The sequence below is a fragment of the Falco naumanni genome, chromosome 6 (genome assembly GCF_017639655.2).
Source record: "Falco naumanni isolate bFalNau1 chromosome 6, bFalNau1.pat, whole genome shotgun sequence".
Taxonomy (NCBI): Eukaryota; Metazoa; Chordata; class Aves; order Falconiformes; family Falconidae; genus Falco; species Falco naumanni.
This window is the reverse complement of record NC_054059.1, coordinates 65,163,461-65,189,615: the sequence shown is the minus strand read 5'-3', so window position 1 is coordinate 65,189,615 and position 26,155 is coordinate 65,163,461. Positions and strand designations below refer to the sequence as shown.

Sequence of the window (26,155 nt, the reverse complement as noted above, 5' to 3'; positions counted from 1 at the left end):
CAGCAGACAGTTTTATCAGGAGGCAGCAGTCATGTGGTGATCTGTGTAAAACGAGCTCCAGATCCCAGCAATCACTTTCCTAATGCACCTGCACACTCATGGGTAATGCAAAAGTTACAAGAAAAAGAAATGCCTGACAAACTGTAAGAACTGACTTCCCTCAGCCTTCCAGGAAAGAGTGTTTTATTAGCAGGGAAACAGGCTGCACTTGTGGTTTTACTACCTGTGAAAGCAATTGTTCTGTGATGAGTGAAAACCTCAATCTCAAGTGCTGTAAACATCATAAACACTACAAACATTTTTAAATAAAGCTGCAACTGCCTTTATTATTAGCACTTCGGCACATGTCACCCCTTAAGTGCTTAGCAAACACACTCTCATATGGAAATGAACCGTTTTGTCCCAGGGGTAGTTAATGAAGTTTTCTAAGTAATGCCGCTGAAGTACCTGACAATTATGCAAGTCATTTCTGCTCATAGATGTTGTAGGCTTTATGGTTTATCTCATTAATTTTCATCTTCCTCTACATGAACTACCACTCACTACTCACCATTAAGCCATCTGTTTCCATACCGATATTAGAAAGGCAAAGGAAAAAAAAAACCTCATGGAGAAAGGTTTTTCCTTAAAAACAGTTTACAGAAGCAAATCAACATATAACAGACACACCCGAACTAAGCATGTATTTCAAAAGACAACTTTGTTGCAGACTGTGTTGCATTTATAGAGCTTTTTGAAGCTTGGTGTCATGAAAATTTGCTGTCTTTTAAAGCTAGCACTTACCCAAGGGAATAGAGACGGCATTGCTTGCTTCTAATTCTATGAATGAGGCTAAACCTCTCATCAAGACAGATCGACCAGGGCTTCTTTGTGGTTTCAGAGTACTCTCTCAGGCTGTTCAGGTTCATGCGTTCACATGAAATCTGTTGAAACCAAAGGATGTTTCATTTTAAGACAGGATATTTAATTTGTTTTTAATTTGCCTTCTGGGGAAAGAGTGGAAAGCAGAAAAAATGTTAATTGGTTTCATTTAAATCTGATTATCAATCTGATACACAGCTATGGAGATTTGATGACTTTTTTTCCTTGTTCGTCTGTTCTGCTTGGTGAAATTTAAGGCTTACATAATCACCCAGAGAGCAATGTAGTTTGAAAAGCAAATAATTAAGCATTAGTACTATACCCACAAATCAATTTTCCCTGAGAAAAAGTTATTTCAGCACTAAAATGTTTAATTTTTTTCTTTTCAAACCTTGGAGTGGATTTTGCATCCTGAATAATGTTAAAATCACGTCATGATTCAAGATCGCAATTACAATTTGCAGTGTCACTGCGATATACACTGTATACCTTACCTAGAGCGTCCTGGATCTCAGTTCCAGAAGGGACATTACCCCAATCCATCCCCTCTCCAACAACGAAGGGATTGAAGTAAGCGCTTAACTAAACAGAGGAATCTTAGCACCTCTGTCTGTGCTGGGCTGGCTTAGACATCTAGAGTCTAAAGCCAGGATAAAAGAGATAAAGACCCTGCAGGAAGGAACACTGTAAGCCAAAGTCCTTGTAAAGACCAAGAAAGCAAGGACCAAAATGTTCTAGATTCATCAGAAACCTGGAAGTGTCAAAAATCACTTAACTGAGAGGTGAAGTCAGCTTTGCCAGCAGCTGAGCAGCAGCCTGCAACAGCCAAAATACAGCGGTGACCGAGCCAATGAAGCCAGAGCCCTGGGAATGACACCCTGCGGAGGAGACCCTGCCTGCAGCACCAGCTCTGCCTACCCACCCAGCAGCCTGGGCCAGCGCTTCACCCCCGGGCTCTGCCACACCATTCTGCACCATCCCGTTCTCCAGACCCGCTCTGGAAAAGGCAGGCACGGAGCTGGGGGTGCTGCAGCCTTTCAGCGTTCAGGACGCAGGGCACAGCCGGCGATGGGAAGCCAGTGCAGTTTGTACAGCTGTCACCGTAGCAGTGGCAAGGAGGTAACGGGAAGCAGAAGTAAGCACCAAAGCTGTGGCTACTTCTGCCCAGGAGAGGCTGTGCCATGCTGCACCAGCATCAGCTTACAGTTGCTTGTCGAAGGGCTTTTCAAATCATGTGCAGCCCCGCCATCAAATTCAGGGGTTGCAGGGCACAGGCTGCTAACACACAGATAGGAAAGCAAAGACTGAGAAGAGTTGCAGGAACCCAGCTCACCCATCATGATGAAAAGTTGTTCTTTGGGCCCAGTACCAGCCCTGGCTGCAGGGATGGGAGCTGGCACTGTCAGAAAGCCAGCAATAAAATGGTGGGAAGAACAGCAGCAAAGACAAAACCAGGTTAAACATCAGCCCTGAACTGACTGTTCTCATCTCGTTCCTTCCTTCCTCTGCAGCAGACTACCCAGGCTCAGCTCACAGTTTTAGCCAACCTAAGAAGCACAGGCCTGCCCCACCTGGAACCACAGAAATGGAACAATTTTACACAGGGGTGAGAGTAAAAACTGGGCTACCACTAGCCATTGCTGTGGTAGGCACTCTCCACCATGTGCCTTATAATAAGTAAACAAAACTCTCATTCTTTAAGAAGCTTAAGCTCTGAAAGATCCATTACCTGGGGCACTAGATCTAAAGAACTGCATGCTGCATCACCACCTCCCTGCTCCTGCTCAGCTCGTAATTCCCATGGGAAATCCATACCAGCTAATATAGCATCTCTTCCTGCTGCTCTCAGGATTCACTAAGTTTTAAGCAATGATTTGCACTGCACCCCACCACCCATTTCCCTTCAGTCACGTAACAATCAAGGAATAAATGGCATTGCAATAACGAGCACTAATTTTAAGACACAGAAGCATAATGTGCTCTCTACAGAAAAGTAAGATTCTGCAGTGCTGCCACTTAATTGACTCACAGCATTATGAGCAATTATAACACTCAGAATTTGGAGCAATTTTCAAAGCTTTTGCTACTTAATAGCTCTTGCTATCAAAAATAAAAAAACCTGAACCCTGCCTTTAGCACCATCACCAGTCTGTTGCGTGATTTACAGACCCTGACGCACTGAGCTCACATCCTGTTCTGGGCTTCTGCTCGCTACTATGATACAAACAACAGCACATATAACGTGGCTCTTCTGATCGTTAGTTACCAGCACTGGAAAAGGTTTTCTGGCCGCACCTTGACCCTGCTGACACGGCATCTTCCCCCTCCAGCAGTTCAAGCCATTCTACACTAATGGCAGGGAGCTGAACCCAGGCACAGTGATCAGTAGCCACTTGCTCAGCAAACAAGGAAAATGAGATCCCATGCTCATCTACATAAGCAGGATCCCACCTCCAGAAGTGCTCATCCCAGTCGTGGTGTTATCCTGTCAGTTAATAATCCTATAACATCTGCCAGGTGAGGAACAAGGATTCCTCTCATTTTTTGTTTTCACTTAATGCTGGTCCCCCTGACCAGGGTCAGTTCCTCTGGGAACGAAACTTCTCGATTAGTGTGTCAGAAGCAATAAACTCTCTGCTAATTGATGTCCAAGTAGGCTTTGACCCAACTAGTGGAGTTTAGCAGCATCTGCCACTGTTTATTAAGTCACCAAGATGAAGGATGTTTTCAGCTTAATATGACTGCAGCAGCCTGAAGTTCTGTACAACAAAACAAGCTACACACATCTCTTGCTGTCTCCACATGCATCATGTTGCCTCTTGCTCTCTCAGTGCTGGCATGAGTGGAGGTAACAATGTCATTTTCTTGAGCATTTAGCCAGGGGTACCCACAAGTGGGAGGATAAGCGAACACTCTGCTACCCTCCCAGTTACCACACCATCAGCACAGCAGCATATTTTTAGACGTGTTTCAAATTAATCTTGTCTCAGCCTTGAAAGCATTGCATTAACAAAGAATTTTGTATGTGGATGATGTTTCAGTGACATTAGCACCTGAGGCTTTTGGCTGTTGTCCACTGTAAGTGATGGTGCAGTTAAATCTGTATTCAAGAGTCAGCTGCTGATAGACCTGGGTATTCAAAGCAGCTGCCCTGTCAGAACTGTGGACATCCAGCACCTTTTCCATTTTTTATTACAGGAAATGTATGCGTAAATGCTGTTGTGCAGGAGTGACGCCTCCATTAAGACATGACAGCTCAATTTCTGTATATGCTGAACCCCAGAAGTATCTGTCAGTGCAATCTGGATTTGAAAATGTCACCTGTGAAAAAGCACATAAGAACACTGATTTTTCAGGTCATCATTTTTGTCCTCAAAATATCAGGATTCTATTGGTGTTCCTGGGACAACCTGTCCAAGTTAGCGACCACTGCCTTGTTCTCATTTTACTGGGAACCTCAAATGCATCCTTTTTACCTAAAATTAGACTGTTTATCACATTATTATTGAGAGCTGGAGTGGCGGAATACACAGTCCTCTTGCTACAGAGTGCTCTGTATTTTTCTGTGTCTGACAGAGAGCGAGAAAGAGAGCGGGAGAGGAACCATGTCTGGAATTTCAGTCATAGTGTACTCCTGTCAGGAGACAAACCCATCTGGAAATAAAAACCAAGGAAATAATGCATTTTTTTTCTACCCCGTGTTTTGACCTTTACATCCATGTTGACCATTGCTGCTAGGTTAAGCACCTTTAGAAATAAAGCAGTTCCAAAACCAGGTTGGTGTAAGGTTAATTTCTTATCTGAGAGGGCACAGCCTGTACCAGGCAAACTGTTTTCTGAACAGAGGCTGAAATAAAAAACCTACCTGAGAAGTGCTAATGTACTTCAAGAACCTCAAGGCCTCGTAGTTGAGGGAAGGAGTCTGACTTGCCCATGGCTGTAGTTCAATGTGCCATCTTACAGTCTGCAAAGCAATACAAAAAACACTTTAAAGGAACAGGATTCATTTCTTGGTACAAGCACAAAATGCAAGGGCTAATAAATTAAGGAGACTTAATTTCAAATAAAAAGAGTTTCTGAGGGGCTTGTCTACACATGAAAGTAATTTCAGAATAAAGTAGGGTTTGAACTACAGTGAAAGACCATCTAACGATGATTTATTATGATCAGCTTTGAAAGCAGATGTAGGTAATTCAGAAAGAAAGGGCTCTTCATCCAGGATACATGTGTCAATACGGTTATTCTAGGACACCCAAGTAAGCTCTGGCTTGTAGAAGTGCATGAAGAAAACCAAGATGTAACTAATTCCTTTAGCAAAACATCTGAAAACAGTAAAATACTTCAAATTTTATATCTACCATGTATCTCTGCTTGAATGTCCTCTGAAACAAGAACTTGAATTGCACTCATCATCACCAAAGGAAACGTCTGCAAACAATCTTTCCCTTTTTAAAATACAGATTTGATAGAAAAGAAAGTTTGTTGAGGTCTTTAAGAAAAGCTTTTTTCCTCTGCCATGCTTGCCTGACAAGATATACCAGAATTCTTTGTTTTCCTGAAAAAACATCAATGTGGCTGTCCGTAGCCCTATCACTCCTCATTTTCATAGCCGCAGGGAAGCAGCTTTGGTGGATGCTTTCTGCACTCCCTTTGAGGCCCCTCAGCTCTGAACCACAGGGATCCTGTCAGTTTTTCCAGCAACACTTCCCACATAGACAGAGTGGGACAGAAGAGGTCTTTCAGACATGTGCTTACAGAACAACGGGGCTCCGCGCTCCCATCTGCTCCACCTTCTCCAAATTCTGCCCGCTTTTGTCGCACTGGGAAGTTTAGATGTGTTATCTCTTGCCCTCAAGTAGATAAAAATACAAGCACGGTGTTAAGTTGTACTAAATTAAGATTGATTCCTCATGGCTTTTCATCTTCAGGCGCCCTAAGTCACTTCTATGGCTGGGCAGGTAGTATCAAGCTTCCCTTTAATCATCCCCAATTAACTGAGCTTCCATAATGAAGAGGATGGGGGTTTTCCCCCACAGGTTTATCCTGACATTCAGTAACATACCAAACAGGAACCTCATTTGAGGTTCCCACAGCACTGTATTTCAAACAAAGCCCTGGAAAACATATAGGAAATAGCTACTGAAGAGGATGGAAGCAGATCAGAGAGGCGAGGTGCTGAGCCCCCAGACAGGACCAGTCTGTGGTGCCAGAAGAAGAGCCAGCATGGTGACAGTGGAGATCCTCTGAGGAACACAGGAAAGAAAAAGAGGCGGCAAAACTAGAAAAAAAAGAGATGATTAAAGAGGACCATCAGACCAGATGGAGTTTGCCTGGAGCCGATACCATGAATTGATATTTTTGCAGCCTAAGTAAACATAGTCTGGAGTGAACATGAGCCAGAAGGTCTGTGTGAGGTTTATTGTTCCTTTAGTGTTTGCTCTTTGGGCTTTTTTTACTGTAAAGAGATGCTGAGATATTTTTTTTCCCAGCAGACAAAAGTAGCATTTCCCACCCTGAAACTTGCTGCCTGCAGCAAACATGGGTTCCTACACCCTGCATCGCACAAGGCTGGAAGCAAGCTAGCAAGTCCTGCAGCAGCACATACCCTTGACCCGCTGACTGCAGAGGCAGCCTGCAAGCAGCTAACAGCAGGAGGACAGGTGCATGCTGGGGAGCAAAATGCACGTAATTTTTCAGAATGAGTCACAGTTCACACAGCTGAATAACGTTTGCAATGTCAGTAATGCTTTTGTTTCAACAGGCTTGAAAACTGAAATGAAAATGAAGACTGACAATCATTTTCAGGGAAAAAAAAAAAACAACACAAAACCCAGACACCTAAACATCTGTGCCCAGTTATTCTGAATTCTATTCGTGTGAGAAGTAGCTCATTAAGTAGGGGAATTGCAGGGTGGCCATTGTGGCACTGCTCAGCAAGAATTCCCTCTGCACAGAGTTGACAGGGAAGAAAAAGAAAAAAATTCCCTATAATTAACCACGTGAATGAGGTTCTTTTTCAGTAGAGTGCAATATCCAAGAGCTACTGTGTCTTACTCTCAGATTCTTAAAATCTTAAAGATGACAAAACTGCCTTCCTACTGACTCCAAAAATATATCAATAAACACATAAAAAGGAAGACTAAACACCACTCACCCCCACCCCCCCCAAAAGAGGGAAAAATCAGAAAGAGGTCAGCCTTTTATATAGTTCTTTAAATTCAGGAGCACTATATAAATGTTACTTTTGTGAAAGAGATCAGACCCGAGCTCCTGTTTGAGGGCACTGCTTTTGAATAGCTTTTCAAACTTCACACTTGGGCCCTGGCTCCTTACTAAGCAGCAGCCTATTTCCATTCACTAATGAATACATCAGAGATGCCTGTTCCTAACACCTACTAAACACCCCTCCGGGGGGGCTTCAATAGCTGCATTACAATAAGATTCACAGATGACAAAGAGGGATGAAAACGATGAAAACCCAGTACATCTCTTGGACAAGGTACACCCTCCCAGCGGGTAAGTCAGTGATGTTGGTGATGCAGTTTGGGTATGTTCAGGACTCACAAAATATCCCCCTGAAGAAGCTACTCCCTATGTACATCAGTAGCCTTTGTTTATAGTTTTTCAGGTAATTTTCAGCCTGTTCTATAGTGTTTCCACATAAGCCCTCTGAAATTAACTCTACAGATAAAAGGCACCCAACCCCTGTGAACCAACTGCTTTGTGAAAATAAGGTTTATTCCTGATAAACGCATGTGTCTTATTTTAAGGAGTTTTCCCTCTAGACTTCGCAATTTTATTTATTCAGAGCAACCTGACTGTGGCATCATGAGTTGGATTTTCTCCCTTGTATCACGGAAACCTCTAGAGTAAATAAGCAAGAGCAGGCCCCTGAGGCTGCTATGCAAAGCAAGCTGTGGAGCAGCTCCTTTCACAGGCGGCTTCTACAGCAAGTGCACAAGAGGAGCAGAGGAGGTATTAGAGTCCGTATTATGCTGCTCTGGATAGGACATTCAGACAGACCTCCCCAGGGTCACCCAGGAAGAGCCAGAAAATGGTTTGGACATTCTGCATCTCTGGCTATTGCCATCAGTGTGCTTTCTCCCTAGGGTAAGGACTTCCAATGAGACACCATGACGGTGTTTCCCAAACACCAATATATCCTGATTCCATAATATAAAGAGATGACAGTACCTGGGAAGTTATAATGCCCCTTAAAAAACAGCATACTGAATTATCTTGAAGTATCTCTCTATATACATTTTTTCACTTATAGACACGTTACCTGGAATTAGCATTGTAAGAAAAATCAGACTTCAGCAAGACTTTATCACAGGCAATGGTCAGAGACTGACTTCAGGTGCCCCAGAAGGGTAATGGATACCAGATACCGTTAATGTGGAGTGATGTCTAAATTGTCACCACATGAGATAACCACAGACCGAAGAAAATCTTAAGGCAATGCCATTGCTTTGTTAGGAAAACCGGGATGCATTTGAAGGTCTGACTTTTTTCCCAGGTACATCACAAGGATAAGGACTGATGTTTCCTTCAAACCAATCTGACAGTAATCCACGGTGACTCTTCTCTGGAGACCACACCCTTCCAGATTTTTCTCTCTCATCAGCCATCTATGATAGTCATCTAATAATCACTTAATATCTGTAGTATACATATGGTATCATTTATCCTAAAAATCTGAAATCATAATAGAAAGTTTAAATCAACATAAGCAAAGGACTCACAAACGAGCAGGTATAAAATTGTAGGTTTGCTAAATTTCTGGTTTTCGTAGCATAAACTTGAATACATAAATCATTAAATTCTTTCCAGATCAATCCTAGTTTCAGTGCACTAATTCAAACAGCCCAACCCCTCCCTTCCCTTCTGTTTACATTTGAAAGTACATTTTCCATACTTCCACCTTTTTTAATTCAGTAACTGTTTTTTCCCCTCCTTTCAATTTCCTTCCTTTTTAGCAGCCTATTAAAATACAGAAACATATTAGCCATGTTTACAAACAAAAATTTGGGAACCCCATTGTCCTGCCAAGCGGTTTGTTGCTTCCAATAAAGAGACAAAAGACTTGTCAATACATACACAGATGTCTTAATCAAGGAGGAAATACTAAATCCTCTGATTAAACTGTGCAACAATGATTTTTTACATTTGAGGCAGGACCAAATGTGAATGGAAAGTACTTGTGGCAACAAATTCCATCAATAGCCATAAATATTTGCTAGCCATAGAAACAAATGACACACATCTTCACTTCCAACCATTCTGGCTGTACTCTGTGTACCATCACACTCACCCTTTGTGGAAAGCTACAGCAGAACAGAGCTTGCTTGTGGGTAAAGTTTTGCAGGGGTTTTATCAGTTTCAAATGCAATGGGTGGGATTCAAATTGCAAATTTTCAGACATCTACAAGGCAAACATGTATTTACTGGATTGCACTCCGGAAGGCTCACCCTTGTAAGAGTAGATTGTTCCTAGATATGATTTACAGGGCTTGGACATCATTTTATTAGGGCTCCCTCTGAAGCACCTGTGGCCTTAAGCACATTATTTTGTAGTGGGCCTGTTGTTTTCTTTTTTCCCCCGGTTCAAAAGTACCTTAAATAGTGAAAGCAGCATGTGCAGCCCACCCAAGTACTGGCTTGCCAGGACATGCCAGCATGCCTCACGAGGGACACGCAACAAGTGCAAAGCCTGTCGAGATGAGTGGGAGGGCTGCTGAGGGTGGAGGCAGCCAAACCTGGCACACTGCTCTTCTCGCTGACGACGCAGAGCTGCTCCAGTGATGAACAATCCCTCGTGAACGCCCACATTTAGTTTCAGAGGCAATTAGCCGGTCGACTCCAAGGGAAAGCCGGGAATGAGAAAACATTCCTGCAGTGCAGACAACCAAGGACCGAGCTCCCACAGCGGGCTGGGAAGCTAAGTTAACTGACGGGACAAGATGAGGCAGACGGGCTCTTTAAGGGAATGATTCATCGCACTATAGAGTAGAGGTCTAAAATAAGAAAGATGAGTCATGCACTGGAAACATCCATGTCTCTCCATGGCCCACAAAGGAAGCCTGGAGGACAGGCTCAGAAGTACCTACACTGTAGACATTCAACATCATAGAAGAGGAACCCCAGACCACACTATCATATGTGCCACGCTGCGGAAAAACTTGTATTTTAGAGGACTGACACTACTCTTTATTTCTGAGCCTCAAGCAACACTTAATTGCACTTTATTCTTCAGCAAGGTTGAGTAACTACTCCAAATGTTTTATGTTTGGAGCAGCAATATGTGGCACAAGTCAAAACAAACTCCACCTCAAAGTGGAGGTGTCAATAGGAAAGAACAAGTATGCCTCAGCCTTGGCAAAGACCTCCTTGAGAAAGGTCAATTAATACAATCCCCTTTAGCTAAATGTAATCAGCACCATACTGAGGGCTACAAGAGGTACCTTCGTAAAAGCATGTATGCTACATCGTTAATTTAGAAGTAGCGGGGACACGCACAGGCTCAGTAAGCTGTAATTTAAAATACAGGCTTACAAAGTGACTATGACTCATATTTAAAGCTCTGAATGAATAAATTTCTAATGTGGCTGGCTTTATAGGTATCCCATTCTACATGTCTGAACTGTTTCTTTCCTTTTTTTTTTTTTGTATTACTATTATTTTCTATTTTTCTTTGCAGTTTGGCTTTCTTAAACATGAGGTTTTCGCTTAAGAAACCATATTGCAGAAATTGCTACATACACTCCTGCTTTGTATGTGTGTGCCTGTACTGAGAAGAGCAATGGTTTCCCTCCCAGGCATCAGGCATTGGGAGCATCACAGGGACACACAGCTGACACCTAGCCCTGCAGCCACCTGAACTGGGAATTTCCACTCCACCAGTTAAACTTCCACGTGCTGCACAAAGTCCATAATGAACTGAAAACAAATTAATACAGGAAACCTTGCCCCATTTCTTACTTTTCTGAGTTTATCTAGAGCAGAGGCATCTCTGACAACACTGCAGGCAAGCGCAAGTCGTCTCCATACCTAGCCACCGAGGGATGGCTCCATCGGCTGTATGGGTCGGGTCGGTGCAACGGAATAAACAGGCCACACAGAGAGTCCCTCCCACAGACAAACCCCTGCACTACAAACTGCCCTGTGTGACAGGATCACAGAATGGTTTGGGTCGGAAGGGACCTTTTAAAGATCACATAGTCCAACCCCCTGCCATGGGTTACCTCTTCTACTAGATCAGGTTGCTCAAAGTAAATGGTATTGGTCTCTGTATGGACTCTTGAGGGATACCACTCGCTATTGGTTTCCACTTAGACGCTGAGCTATTGACTATAACTTCTTGTATGCAGCCATCCATCCTCACCCATCCAACAGTCTATCCATCAAACCCATATCTCTCCAATTCGGATTTAAGAATGTTGTGGGGAGTCGTATCACTGCCTTATAGAAGTCCAGGTAGATGACATCCGTAGCTCTTCCCTTGTCCACTGATGCAGTCAGTCCATCATACAAGGCCACTAGATTAATCAGGCCCAACTCGCCGCCCTTGGTGCAGCCATGTTGGCTGTCCCAAACCACCTCCCTGTCTTCAGTATGTTTTGACATATCTTTCAGGAGGATGTGCTCCATGATCTTATCCAAAGATGTGATGGCAGAACATTAGGCTGAGGAAGTGCCAGGATGAGGAAGCAACGTAACACATACAGTCAGGCTCTCCTGTGCAGCAAGGCTACAGAGTAAACCCTGCCTATGGAAAACAGTCCTGTGACAAAAGTGTTTTCTGCATTAATAAGTGGATGTCTCCAATCTAAATGAGTTTTCAACATGACTTGTGTATGACAAATTATTTCTATGTCTGGACATGTGTGTTTTATTTTACTGAAGAGGGAACTTCGAGGATGCACTTAAGTCTCCCCTAGCTCCTTGTTCTCTATGCATCACCTCCTCCAAGCCTCTGCAGCACAGCACACATTTGTCTCCCTGGGAGCAGGATGCAATTGCTGCAAAAGCCAACTTACGCAGCTCTGAGCATCACCCAGAGGGCTTCACTTGAGAGCAATTTAACAGCACTTGCTTCCCAAGGTTTCAGTTTGCACCATAAGTAAAACTCTTCCACTTAGCAGGGAAAAGGGAAAAAGCAACACATCTTGAATGCAAAGTTTTACATTGACATGAAGAAAACAATTTTCTAACTTCAATTCTCATTAGAAAAACTTTGAGCCACTGCATGGTAATTGAAACCAAAAGAGTCTTTACCCTTGTAGAGCAAATCAGTTTGAACATGCATAGATAACAATCCCTGGAAAGGCAGCAATCAGCAAGTGTTTCACCTCTGCTATCCTTTTGTTAATATTCATGTTTGTTTTCTGCTCCTTTTGCTTCTGATTTCCCATCTGACGGTATGAAACGGAGCCACACACATACAAATTACAGCTCTCACACTCATGGGGGAACTGCTGGCCTAACAGGCAGGCAAGCCACACCAGCAACCTCGATGCAAAACACCAACAACTTCAATGCATTGGGAGGTTCAGTGTTTCATGCACAAAGCCCACACGTAAGCCCATCTCTCCAACTCTACTTTTAGTTTTGTGCCTTTTCTCCCAAACAAAGGTATCATAAGAAAAGCATATGCAGAAAAAAAAAGGATGCTTGGCACTGACTTTAAGTGACAGAATTTATATTTTTCTATGAATAAAGAAATGGCTTTGGAAAAATAAAGAGCTCCTTCCAAAATTAGCAGGACATTGCCACCTCTGTAGAGGAATTTAGGTGTCTAATGCTCCACTGAATGCAAATCGAAACCCTGACTTCCATAGGAAATAGCTATTGGGAACCAGCTTACCAGGTTTAAATTAGCTGTTGAGAACACCTGCCACCCCCTCACCCATAAATTCACCAGATCTGGGCTTCAGTGACTACTGTGCATGACCCTGGGTGTAGGTTTGTGACTTAGAGGAAGCATGTGTTTCAGAACACCTGCCAAAATACTAATTTGTAGGCACTTAGAAATTTGGAAAGCATTGCATCTAATTTATTATTTACATCGCATAACTACCAACTTTCACTACCTCTGAGGAATAAATCCACTGCAATCAAAGCAGCTGGGACCTGCAAAGGTAGGAAAGGGCAGCGTTGCACCAGGGAACCCCTCCTTGGACCTTCAAAGATAACCAAAGACTGACAGCTCTGCCACTGGAAATCTCCGCAACATCAGGGAGAAATACACATTTATTGAAAGGAAGTTTTATTTTACACTGCTAAGAGATAAATGGCTTTAAAAACAGTCAAGTGGTATTTCTTCGCTATGGTAATAAAATAAAATAAATAAATTGGGCAGCAGCATTCCAGCACAATCCAGAGGCTGACAGTATGATAATTTATATCTGATGGAGATAAAACCAGGAGCCAGAACAGATTGAAATTTATGGAAGCAAATTCTCGAAACTGCTTTAAGCAATGTAATACTCAATCAGCTGAATTTTTTCCAGTGCCTGCATGCCTTTGCCAACACTCAAGAATAACAGCAAGAAATAGTTACAGCAACTACTGGTCATTGCTTATCAAGTTCAGAATTTAGCTAAACAGAGGCAAGACCACAGTTTCAACCTCTATTCATAACTGCTTTAAACAAAGTACTTTGATGAAATATGGGAGATGTCATAATCCATACAATTAAAAAAAACCCCCGAACTATTATCCTCTAGGTTGTCTTCATTGCAATATTCAAATCACAGCATACAACAAACAGAATTCGCCAGTAAATATGCAGCCAGCCAGATAAAACGTGTTTATTTTGTGCAAATTCCAGCACTCTGATTTACAGATAGGGATGCCTCTGGCAGCCTATCCACTGACTTCAGCAGGCTCTGCCTGAGGCTAAGAACTGGGGAAAAAGAAGGTGGTTTAAAGTAAAACTTAATGCTTCCACACAAATAAGAGCACTTCACAATTGTGCAGCTTTCTCTCTCATCCAAACAGAGTGCAAATGTCTAAACAGAAATGATCTGCCACACCTTCCAGCCTACAGGGAGATCTGAAGCACCTTCTGTGCCCAGGGAGCAGGAGAAGGCAGCATTTAAAACTAGGCATCTATAACATCATAAAGCAAGTAGACTTTATTCTTATCCATGGGTAAACCGAAAGGCCGAGTGACTTCTACAGGTAGGTAGATTTCATAGCGTAAAACCTAAGGTAAGACAGAAAACAGTTACAATAGATAACCTTAGGGGCTTCCATTTCTCCAACCCACCATCAGTTCACTTGATCATACTGGGGTTTATGGGGGGCCAGGAAAGACTTAAAAAGCAAAACTTCACTTTTTTCTTCTTTAATTCCTTATTTCATACAAGCGTTAGTTAATAAAGCAAGGTAATGGAGCTCCACAGAATGAAATGTATACTCACTTTAAAAGTCTACAAACATTCTCCCTTTCTTGTTTTAAATACAATTATGGATTACTGCCCTTAGTCTACAGCTATGTAAAAGTCTTCCAAGGAAAATAAAACAGTGTGTTGGGCAATTAGTTCCCCATGTCTAGAAAGGGAACGAAAGCTGGCTTACAATTCTTAGGATTTTAAGTACAAGATGATATATTTATTTTCCAATTTACAGAGAAGAAAATCAAGCTCATTTCAGAGCACATAATTTTGAAATATTTTTTGTTCCAGACAAGTATAGACCCAAGTATCATAAGCCCATGGAGGATTGACTTGGGCAAATACAATCCATCACCTTTAGTTAAGGGCATTTTCTAATGTTTTATTACTAATTCTGAGCATTATAAAGAATATAGCGCTGAATAGCTACATGGTTTGACCCTGAACTCCTGATGTACCCAGAATTCCTACAGATTTCATAATGAATAATAATTGCAAGATCAAACCATTAATCAACACATCTTACTAAGAAGAAACACATCAGCTCAGCAGCAGCCAACTGACACATAATTGCCTCTTGTTTAATTTTCTCAAAAGAGCAAAGGAAAAGGACCAAGATGCGGTTGCTTTGCTCTATTCAGGATGAAACAAAGTTCACTTCATTGGAAGTTTCAGTGCTGCAGAACCACCATAAGGAATGCCCAAAAAGAGACACAGCATCAGTATTAACAAATATTATTGTCCCTTTGGTTTTTTTTCAGGCAGCTCCTACCCTGCAGCATTCAGATCTAGGATAAATCTCAGTCCTCCACTAGTACCATCAAATCTGCAGGGAGCAGGATTTCAAACTGATTCTTATCATTTTCAAGCTTCTAACATGCCATATCAATAGACATTACCATCTCTTCCCACCAGCATTTCAAACACTGTCTCTTTGTGAAATATGAAAGAGGATGCTAAAGAAAGGGCACCGACTTTGAAGCTCCCAGTTAATTATTTGTCTTTGCTAGGAAAGGAATGAGGAAGAGGGCTAGGGAGGGATAGGGCAAAGGAGGGGAGGTTAAATCAGCAACAACAACACTATAAGATGTTAATGTTCACTGGTTCTAACATAATATTCAGCTGCACACATTTCCCAACCAGGTCCAGCCCCTGGCACATCACTGGTGTTTGCTTCTTGGCTTACTTTTTGTCTAGGTTAATTTTCTCCAGCAGACCATGCTGTCACACACACACAAAAATAAAAAACAGTGATTTGCTACCTCAACTAAACCAACAGCAAGAACACAGAACTATTTTGGCTTGACCTGAAAATCCGGAAACTTCAGAAGCTAACAGCTCACTGAGAAGTCCTCCTGGTCCTATATTCCCAAAGACAAGAGAAGCCCCCACACTGCATGATGGGGAGAGATGGCAGCAGGAAAGACACTCCTCACAAGGGTCCCCCAGATTTGGGATCTGCAAAGCCAAAACAGTTCTGTGGTACTGAGTTTCGAAGAACACTGCAAAGCCATTTTATTCCTATCTGCAGAGCATCCAGAGAAGAATTCAGTGAGAAGCAAGATCGTTGTGTATGTGGTAACAGCTGCTGGAACAATCACATTTATCATTGCACAAAGACATAAGGAAAGGTTTATTTACTGTATTTTATACATGTGTCAGGGAGGACATAAATTACAAGGCTACTTTTTAAATGTTGTATAAAATGAAGAAGAAAGCAAAATAACCACCAAGGGGCTCCTCCAGGGCCAGACTCAGGACTTGTGCTCTTCAAGGGGTCAGCAGTCACCCAAGGACACCCCATCCACCCATTCCCTGACGGGGCAGTCACTAAGCACCTCACAGCCAGCGCCCTTCTTGATGGCACCTGAGCCTGATGGCACATTTAGAAACAAGAGTACTGAAAATGGGACAGATGATCAAGCAGGGGAGAACACATGTAACTGAGGATCCAAACTTTTCCACGTAATACTTCATAAACAGCTAGGAATGTTTCCACCATCTCCTGCTTAAATTGACCCAGTTGTTGCCGTGTGAGCAAGTTCAAAATCATGGCTTTCATCTGTTACCCAAGGCGTCGGTCCATTTGCACACATGGTTTCTATTTACCCTTAGAGATTTGCTAACTCAAAACAGGACAGCATGTCACCCTGTCATTTATGTATACAGAAACACTAGCATAAACGACATAACTGTGAGTAATGCATGTTATGAATTCCAGGTATACCACAATCAAAAGAAAAAAATAAATTAAACCTGGGTTTTTTCCTCCTTTTACTTGTTTCACTGAACTGAATGCCATTTGATCTTATGCTTAGCACAGAAGGGCTCTGGACAGTGTTTCACCTTACACAAAAGTATCTTGGTGCGTATCTGCTAGCTAAGAAAACACTTCAGCTGATTAAATGACTCACATCCACTGCACACAGCTCTGGAGCACTGAACGGTGGTACAAGACAAACACAGCTCCAAGTTAATAATAGAACAAGTGATAAGAGTGGGCTGCTGCAGATGCCATCAGAGATTAGTGGCGGTTCACACAAACTTTCTCACTTATGTGTTAAGTCTTTTATCTAAGCTGTGCCATCAGTGACAGCCATCACTGCCAGGCTGCAGGAGGAGGATAGCACGGTCTACCACAACCAAACCAAACTGCTTTTGTGAAGACTCCAGGTCCCTCGTTAACGCCACCTAAACCTCCAAATTCTACTTCTATTTCGTAAGAGACATGATGCACTTGTCACATGTACAAGTCTGCAAGGCAGCTGTGAAGAGGGTTTTCTTCTTCACCACTGGATTTCAGAACTGCATCCCTGGTCAAGGGCCACTGGAATTTTGCTCTGGGTTCACACCAAAGATCCATCAGTTGCACCCCAGTCTGAACCATGCCCACAGTTCAGTAAAAATAGTATGAGAGAGATGTCTGGCATGTCAGCACCTACCGCGCAGCCTTGGCGCAGAAACACATCTCTGTTAACTGCCTGGCTGGATGGGTAAATGTTGATGTGAATTGACTGAACAAACTGGGATCAAAACCTTACTAGCAACAAAGTTAAATATTTGTCTCACAGGAAGGCAGCTAAAGGTCAGAGATGTAAAAGAAAAACCTAAGGATTTCTGGAATAATTTTACTTGTCCCAGATCTCTTTCTGGCCTCTTCTCTCTGCAAAGAAGGAAGTTTTAGAACAGAATGAAGTAAGCTTGGCCACCTTGACAACTGCTTGAACAAGAAACGCTGCATATTCAGAACTGTCCTCACTTCTATTGTTTCTAGTATAAAACAGGAAAGGACACAAAAGATCATTTTTGGTACTAACTACACTCACAGTCTTCAAGGTTGTCAACATCTCTGACTCTCAGGGACTTTTGCTCTTTTCCCATGACAAGACTGTGACTTGCTGTACAAGTGACTTTCATACAAGTGCTCACCTCCTCCTCGACAGCTGCTTTTATGCAGAAGACATCCTTCCTCCTCCGAGCACGTACACGGCACATGAAGGGGAGTCCTGCTCATTCACTGTTAATGAGGTCTGACAACCAGCAATATACCAGGCAACACAACTCAGTGCCCCAAACACAGTGAACTGTGGAGGGGTGAAGAAAGAGGTGAGAGCAGAGGATGTCTTTACTGAACAGCAGTCCCGTTCGACAGTTTGAGCTGAAGACAGCAAATGGGACTGGATCAGTATGGGGTTTTCTGCACCTGCTACCACAGCCATAAAGGATTCATGTTTAGTTCAAGGCCCGTGGACCGCCTAGCCTGGTTCAAAAAAAGACGGGACAACTGTAACAGCCATCATGGAGCAAGGCATCTGCAGTAGAAATTGCCACCTCAGTCCCTGGGTTATGTCTGTCAATAGGAAAGGTTATATACCCTGAAAAATATCTTTTTGTGTGCCAGAGCTACCCAGAAAAAAATTGTTCCACTGTTTTTATATGCTGAAAGAAAGCCTTTAGTAGGTATTTGAAAGAAATCTGTATTATTGGATATAATTAAGTCTACTAAAGCTGTAATGACTTTCTGAAGGATAATATCCCCCAGCTGCTTCTCAAAAATTCATGAAGGAAGAATCTATTACAGGTAATAAAAACTGTGTAAGAATCAAAGTTATTCTGAGTGATCATTTACCTCACAAGCTCGCAAGTGACATCACTGTGAGAAAAAACACTACCATCTCCTCTTTATGATCTACCATAAACACATTTCATCTGCAGTTAAAACACAGTGAAAGCCCAGTATTGCCCTTGTTTGGCTGCTCAGAGAATGGTGCCTCAGCTGTCCCCCCTTACAGGCAAAGCTAGCTGGTGCTCCCCAGATTTGGTCGTCTGCTGTTGAAAACTGCTATCAATAGAAGTTTACTCTTTTCTTCCACAGTAACCTCCCTCAGCCTGTGCTATTAGCCTGAATATTTAAACAAAAACCAACCAAGGGATCTCACAGCTGTTCCCCAGGTACTAATGGCCTGAAGCCGTTAAGTTCCTACCTTGTGCTAATCTTACAAGCTAAGCAACTTTGGGTCGGTTTATATTTGGTAAGAGACCTCCAAGTGCTGGAGGGAAAAAAGCTGTTGAGTAACGTTCCTTCCTCTGGGATCTACTAAGTCATCATAGGACAATTACAGTAGGGTCTGGTCTCTCTAGTGAGATATTAAGCCAGGGCGAGGATTGCTGACAGTCTTCAAAGACCCCATTACCTCTTCTTATTACACTGACATTAGACAATTGCTCAGGCTAAATTCCAGTTTTGCTAATCACATTGTACCTGCCAGACTCCTCCTCTAACTGCAGAGCAGGTAAATGTAGACAGAGGGACCTCAGAAGGTAGACTCTACCTCCCTGCCCTGACGCACAGCTAAGGATACCTAGACCTTCCCTGTGTGGATACCCAAAGTTCACATTTTTCTAGGGAGTCTTCCCACTGCTTATCCAGCTGCAGAGTTAAAAGATTTTCCTAATATCTTGCCTGAAAATTAAGCCAGTTACTTCTTGTCCTACTTGCAGTGGACCTAGGGAACAATCAGTCATTATGCCCTTCAAAAAAAATTATTTTTTTTAGTTTGAAGAGTCTTGGCACATTCCTCTCAAAACCTACTTTTCTCTATTCAAAACAAGTACCACTTCTGCCAGGCTTTCCCTGCAGGCCTGCCTTTCTGGACCTCTTAATGACTTTTTCCTCCCACTGAGACTCTCTCCAGTTTGTCTACCTGTTATTAGAGGACGTGCACAGAAGCTGGCACACTCAAAAGAAAAACCAATACCCAGCTCTTCAGCACTGCTCTCCTCTGCAACAGAATCACAGCCTGCAACTCACATTCAAAGCTAGGACGCTACTCACTCCTTGCCGCAGCATTTATACAACAGTGCTGTGCACTGTAAAGCTTGTCGTGTGTCATGCAGGTGAGGTGACTGGCATAATCTGTGGATTTAACCTCACTAGGAGGTCCCAAAAGCTGCCTTGACCCATGCTGCTGCCCCAGCAGCTCCCTTGGTTTGGCTTGGTCTGGGCAAATCTCCTTTAAACACAGCCTGATGTGACTCACTGCACAGCGTCCAAAGCCCTGTCACGTTAAAACTTTGCTGTAATGTTAAAACATTGCTCCAGGCATACATAAAAATTAAACTGTTATAAAAGTTAAGTCCCAATCCAAAACAGACAAGTTATTACACCAGGGGATATGGAAAGACAAACGGATACATCTGTCTTCAGAATAACCAAGTTTACGCCAAGAATTTTGGCTCCTTGCTCATCAAGAGGCAGAGTAGCTTCCTATCCAAGTAGTACCCAAAATTTACCAGGATTTTAAAGATGTGAAGTCAGCTTGAAAATGCTATACATATAATCAGGCAATGAAAACATGATACATTTTTTTTTACCAGATTTGTAGAATTAAAAAGGACTCTTTGCGTAAGCCCTACATATTGCTGACATAAGCATAAGTAGCATTGTCATTTTTAAATTAAAATTCAAATGTAAAATCTAAGTAAAATCTTAGCAATAATTTAATGCTAAATTGTATGAGGTTATTTGGAACCTGCCACGTTATTAACTGCCAAACAGTTATTCCACAGACCTTCGAAGATATCACTCCAAAATAATTTGTAGATTTCAATTACATTAAAGATAAGGCTGTGATCAGTCATTACTGACGCGAAGCAGTAACCTCTTGGAAATAGTTTCGATTTAAAGAAAAACAAAACCTGCAATCCAACAAGCAACAGCAAAAGGCAGTTAGTCTGTATTTTTTAAAGCACCAAAACGCAAATGTATACAAGTGTAAGGAATGCCTACAAAAATATAATCTCACAAGATTTTTCTGTTTTGGGAAATCATACTTCATGTTTCAAAATATGTTATAACTCCAGACAAAACACAAATGGGCCCAGCAGCAAAATCTAACTCCTAGCTTCTAATCACTGAAGGCAAACATTTTTATATCCTTAGAGATGAGATGGAAGAGCATCCAAAATAACACCAGGTTAATTTAGGCAGCACTCCACACCTTTGGACAGCCACAACAACAAAGTCATGTCCAGCTGATACTACAATTTTCAAACTAAGTTTAGTTATTTGCTTGTTTTCCAGCAGGCATGCTTTCCAAAGACACACCTGTGGCTGCAGCCTAGCAGCCTCAAGCATTTCGCCAAGCCTGCCTTCCAGGAGCCCCCCACTGCACAGCCCTGGCTGCACTCCTGCAGACAGCAAGACCCTGAACCTCGGTTTTTAGGAGAGACACAGTCACAGCATTTGCCACGTCAGCAAGCAGAACTGCAGGAACTTTAAATATCTGCCGGGACTAACATTACCCTTTTTTCTTTCATGCATAACCATGTAAAACTTTTTTTTTTTCCTCCTCCATGGAAATAAATCCGTTCAGAAGGCAAAGGACTCCAGCTTTTCTTAACCAGACTCTCAGAGAGGGCTCCTCCCCATTTCAGTGCACGAGAGCCAGCATAACCTTGTTACTGCAATCACTGTGATAAGAATTTGCTGTTATTTCAAATTCCAAATGCAACAATTTTTTTTTTTTTTTTGTACCATCACACCCCGCAGTAACATTTCAAAACTCGCCTCATGTCTGCAGCGCTATGCGGGTTCAGACCTCACTAACACCTATTGCAAGAGCAAGTGGATTTTGTGTGGTTCCATGTAGCTGGAGTTTTTATCTCCAGCATATGTTACCAGACCAGTGCTTAACTTAGAGCTCAGAAGCACATTTTATGAACATAGTTGGGTATTTTATTAGCAACAACACAGGTTTAAGGGCTCCCACCAAAATACAAACTGGATTACAAACTTCCATTTGCTTTACATTTGCAGCACAACATGTAACATTTCCCATTCTTCAATGACCATCATATGCTCTTAATGCTGAATTTTGTTTATTATTTGTCAGCAAGAGCAGAAGCATCTGCTCTTTGGTAGGCTCCACCAGGAGCAAAACAGCTGGGAGCAACACAGCTCCCAAAAGCACCAGAACAAGCAGCTCCGGCAGCTCCCAGAGCTGTCACATCGCTAAATTACTTTATTCCCCGATGCTTTCAGTTAGCATTTTTCATGCAGGCATCTTAAGGCACGAAGAGACACTTCTAACCTTGGTAGTCAAACTCTTCCATCTGCGCTCAGTCTCTCCGCTGAAGGAGATTTACCAGCGGTCAGGAATAGCGCACGACTGCACAGTTTCCCGCAGATGCAAGGGCTGCTTATGGATGAGCCTCCTCCACCTTTCCCATCCTGTCTGGGTCTTTTTTTCCCCCCTTGTGGTGTTGCTGGTTGGTTGGCTGCAGCTGTGCTTGGGAAATAAATAACTCTGCTTCAGGAAACTTTAAAGTGATTCAAAGTAGGCATCAAATCATTTCCTTGTGCATTTTTTGAATTATTTTTTTTTATACTGCCACAAAGTAGGATATTCAATTTGATCTCTGGAAATACTGTGTTCATCAGTCTTTTGCATTAATTCAATGATGTAAGTGTCAGCAGAGTTACAACCACGGTGTAGCACTGGGAAAACTGAGCGAAGTTTGGCCTTACTGATTTTTCATTACTGCCATCATGCTGGCTCACATAACACACTCCAACATTGCCACTATAATCAGCAGTAGGGAAAAAAAAAAAACCCTTATCTGAAAACCTCTGCAGGCTTCAGAAATGGACTGACAATGGTTTATGGACAGATGGAAGACACTGAAGACATACAAAACCCACAGCAAAAAGCAATCCCAAGCTGGCACAGCACAGAAGACCTGCACAAGGAGCCTGTCCCTCTCCCCCAGGCAGCATTTACGCACATCAGCACATCACACTGGCAGCTGTTGCATGCTGCTGCCTTTCTCCAGAGCTGCCGGTAGAAGCCACCGACCGCCAACTTAAGCAGCCTTTTCTGAGAGGAGCATCCATCCTGTCTTAAAGCAGTCTGCAGTGAAATACAATGTTACCTGACCAAAAAAAAAAAAAAAAAGATAATAAATAAAAAATCACCCATTCCTTTTTTTTTTAGCTATTGTGTATGATCACCACTTCCAAAAATGGCAGTACTCAGACCACTTCCACTGTATTTTCCCATCACTTCCCCCCCTACATTTTTATTTAACAACTCTATTTCAAAACCAGTAATTCCCAGAATTTTAGTCCCACTATCACCAAAGCCTTATCTTAACTTTAAGTAGATTTTTCTTAGCCTGAAGCAACACACTCAAGTCAAATAGCTGAACGCGGAAGACGCTCGATGGTCTCAAACTTAACCTGGCAAATCCAACCTGTAATATATTTACTAATTGTTTTTCACTTGGCTTAATTAGTGGGATTTAAATGAGATCTCAGCAACAACGTGCCCAACACCACAGACCACAGCAGTGATGTTTCACACTCCCCCTGGAGATGCACAAAACATACCGTGGGCTTTCCAGAGCCTCTAGCTCTCCGACAACACAAGGCACTGCCAGTTCTCCAGTGTGACAAGCAGCCTCTCCTGATCCTACTTCTCTGCCAGGATTTCCTCAAAAATCGTTAAATAAATTACGGTATGCTTTATTTTTGCCTCCTGTTTTTTGATGCCATGCTTAGCACATGTTTTCAAGAAACTATCTGAATCCACATGAGCACAATATTTTTCCCTGTGAATGCTGAAATTCTTCCATAATTACAATCTATTAAAAGCTGGGCTTTAGGAGAATAGCAAGTAACACGACGTTGACAACAAGGATCACAAAAACTGACACTGCAAGATCTAGATGCCTCAATGTGGTACCAATACCACAGCACATGAGGATGCCAGTCACTATCCTGAAGAAACAGGTAACAATCTTGTCCTCATCACTGCAGCAGTGGTGAAGGAAGTAAGGGATTATCTCACTCCTCCTTCTAAACCTTTCAGGAAACAAGGGGCAGAAAACAGCATTTTTGTTTTTCCATCACAACTCCCCATGGAAGATGTGGCGAATCTAAAATTCAAACTATACAGAAGTTCATTGTGCATCTCTTCTTTAAATAAAAAATAAATTACTGGAGGCGCACAGGCAAAGAAAAGCAAGCAAATCTGCAAATGAGACCCCATGATCACAGGACATCTTCTCAGATGGTGGTCTGGATGTTAGTAAGGTCTCTTCATCATGGGAGTCCGAGCAAACTCGGATAAAGCTTCAGTTTAAGGACAGGGGAAAGTTTAGCCATTCCACAGATAACTGTTTTTATTCTTGTCAAGGCAAATATCACAATTAGTTATTCACTTTGACCAGGAAGGCAGTCCTATCTCTAGCAAAATCCCATTTGCTTCATGTCATTCCAGCTTCTTTACATATCTGCACATCTCCGCACAGACCATTACTACTGCACCCTGACAGTGGGACCTCAAAATCGGTGACAAGCTACTCTTCCCTGGCCTTCAAAAGCTGGCTCTTCTCCCTCTGGAAGACTGCAAAGAAAACTCCACAAAAGAAACACATGAATCTGTACGTGATTCCTGAGGGAGTGGCACCTGTCAAAACCACAGCTGGCATGGAGCTTGCTGAAGAAAGCAGCATCCCACGACTGGTCACACGTGGCGATAACTGGGGGGAGAAGTTAGTACTGACGCTCCTCACTCTTGCTGGACTCCAGCTGCTAATGATGGTCCTCACGTCTCCAGAAGGCTTTACAATCATTACCAGGACTGAACCTCATTACAGGTCTATCTACTGACTCATTAACTAACTCATTAATTCTCCTGCAGACCATGTCTTACAAACATTTCTTGACAGCTTTCGTCGAATAAAATGGCATTTGGATGCCAACAGTGCCAAGGGTCGAGGACTTTTCCCAAGCTTGCTCCTGTTGGGGCGCTTCAGCCTGCTGAGGCAGCGTGGTGACGGCGGGTCAAGGTCACCTGTCCAGACTGAGGTGTCTGACCTGGTTCGCCCCCACCCCAGCACACTCCACGCCTCCCCTCCCGCAGCTGGGCAGCATCGCTCGAAAAATCTCTTGACCACAAAACGCCTTCCCTGGAAGCCGCCATCACCCCACCTCACCTCAGCTCACACCACCCTCCCGCCACCTCCCCTACCAGCGACACCTCGGCACGGGGACGCGGCCGCACCTGCGAAGCGGGGCTCCTACGGTGGGATGTTCTCCGGCGGCCACAGAGCGCAGCCCCGAGCGGGCCGCCGCTGGGACCCCAGGAGCCCGCCCGCCCCCAGCTCCGCCTCAGGGGAGAGGGTCCGCCGCGGCCCCGCGCCGCTCAGGACGCGGGCGCTCCCGCCCCGCCCCAGCCCGCCCTACCTTCCTGCGGCGGCCGCCCGGGGGCTGCAGGGGGCAGCAGCCGGGCGCGGCGCTCCCCCGCCGGCCGCTCCGCACGTAGGTGACCCGCCGCCTGCCCGCCGCCGCCGCCGCGCCCGGGTGCTGCTCCGTGCCGCGGGCCGGGGGGGGGCGCCCGCCCCGCCGCCGCCGGCGCCCGGGGCTTCTCCTCCGGGCACCAGGAGCGCCTGATGCCCAGCTGCAGGCAGAGGAAGAGCACGGCCGACAGCAGGCAGAGGCGGAAGGCCGGGCCCCGCCAGAGCGGCCGCTCCTTGGGCATGGCGGCGGGGGGCTCGCCCTGCCCGGCGCTGCCGCCCCCCCGCCCCGCCGCAGGGCTCATGCCGCCGGCGGGCCGGGCCCCGCGGCCGCCGCCGAAAGTTGGGAGACCCCGCCCCGAGCGGGGCCGGCCGGGGAGGGGCCGGGACGCCCCTGCCCCTGCCCCGGCCCCTGCCCCGGCCCGGCCCGGCGGGGGCTGCGGGGCGCCGGGGCTGCGCCGGTGCCCGGGCGGGAGCGCGGGGCTGCCGTGGGTGGGTGCCCGGCCGCGGGCCCTGCTGGCGTTGGGCGCTGTAATGCCACGAGGTAGTGGCGGTTTAGTGGGGCTTGGGTATTGCTCGTACCGACGTAGAACAAAGTAAAGGGCAGCCCGGCCCTGCACCTAAGGACTTCGCTTCTTGGAAGGTTAGAGCTGGCCGTGAAGGATGAAGGACACCCCTGGACAGCCAAGATAGCACCAGTTTCAAAGATGTGTCTTTGAAACCCTCCCGGTATCATCTGGCATTACAGATAAGTAGCTCCAGGCTGACTCCAGGGGTAGCTACATCAATAGACAAGCAGCACGAATACCTCAAAATGGAGTTGCTTTGCAGGTGTTACTACAATCGGTAACCGGCAGCGGGGCTGTTGGCGATTAGTCAAATGCTGTTGGGCCTGGACATTTGAAGGGTATGAGCACCCTGTGTGAACTGCACTGGGGTGCCTCGGTTTGGCTGGGATACCTCCTGCACACGAATAACTTTTTTAAGTCTATGCTTTGCATCCCAGCCTCTGGGCACAGGCCAGCTGTGAGTTTCCATGATGCTTCTTTGGTTTCACCCGTGAAGGAAAGGCTCTGGGTGAGCTGAGCAGGGCC

At 44.2% G+C, this 26,155-nt stretch overlaps 1 protein-coding gene across 1 annotated transcript in view; it reads right to left on the bottom strand.

The window, feature by feature from the left end:
- The window catches only part of METTL24 (methyltransferase like 24), a 48,136-nt gene extending 22,723 nt beyond the window's left edge, over positions 1–25,413 (bottom strand). Inside the window, 4 exon segments of the mRNA XM_040597471.1 lie at positions 784–923; positions 4,727–4,825; positions 25,012–25,152; positions 25,154–25,413. Of these exon segments, the coding sequence (XP_040453405.1) occupies positions 784–923; positions 4,727–4,825; positions 25,012–25,152; positions 25,154–25,366 (593 nt within the window). The 5' untranslated portion in view covers positions 25,367–25,413.
- Between the last annotated feature and the right edge of the window lie 742 nt (positions 25,414–26,155).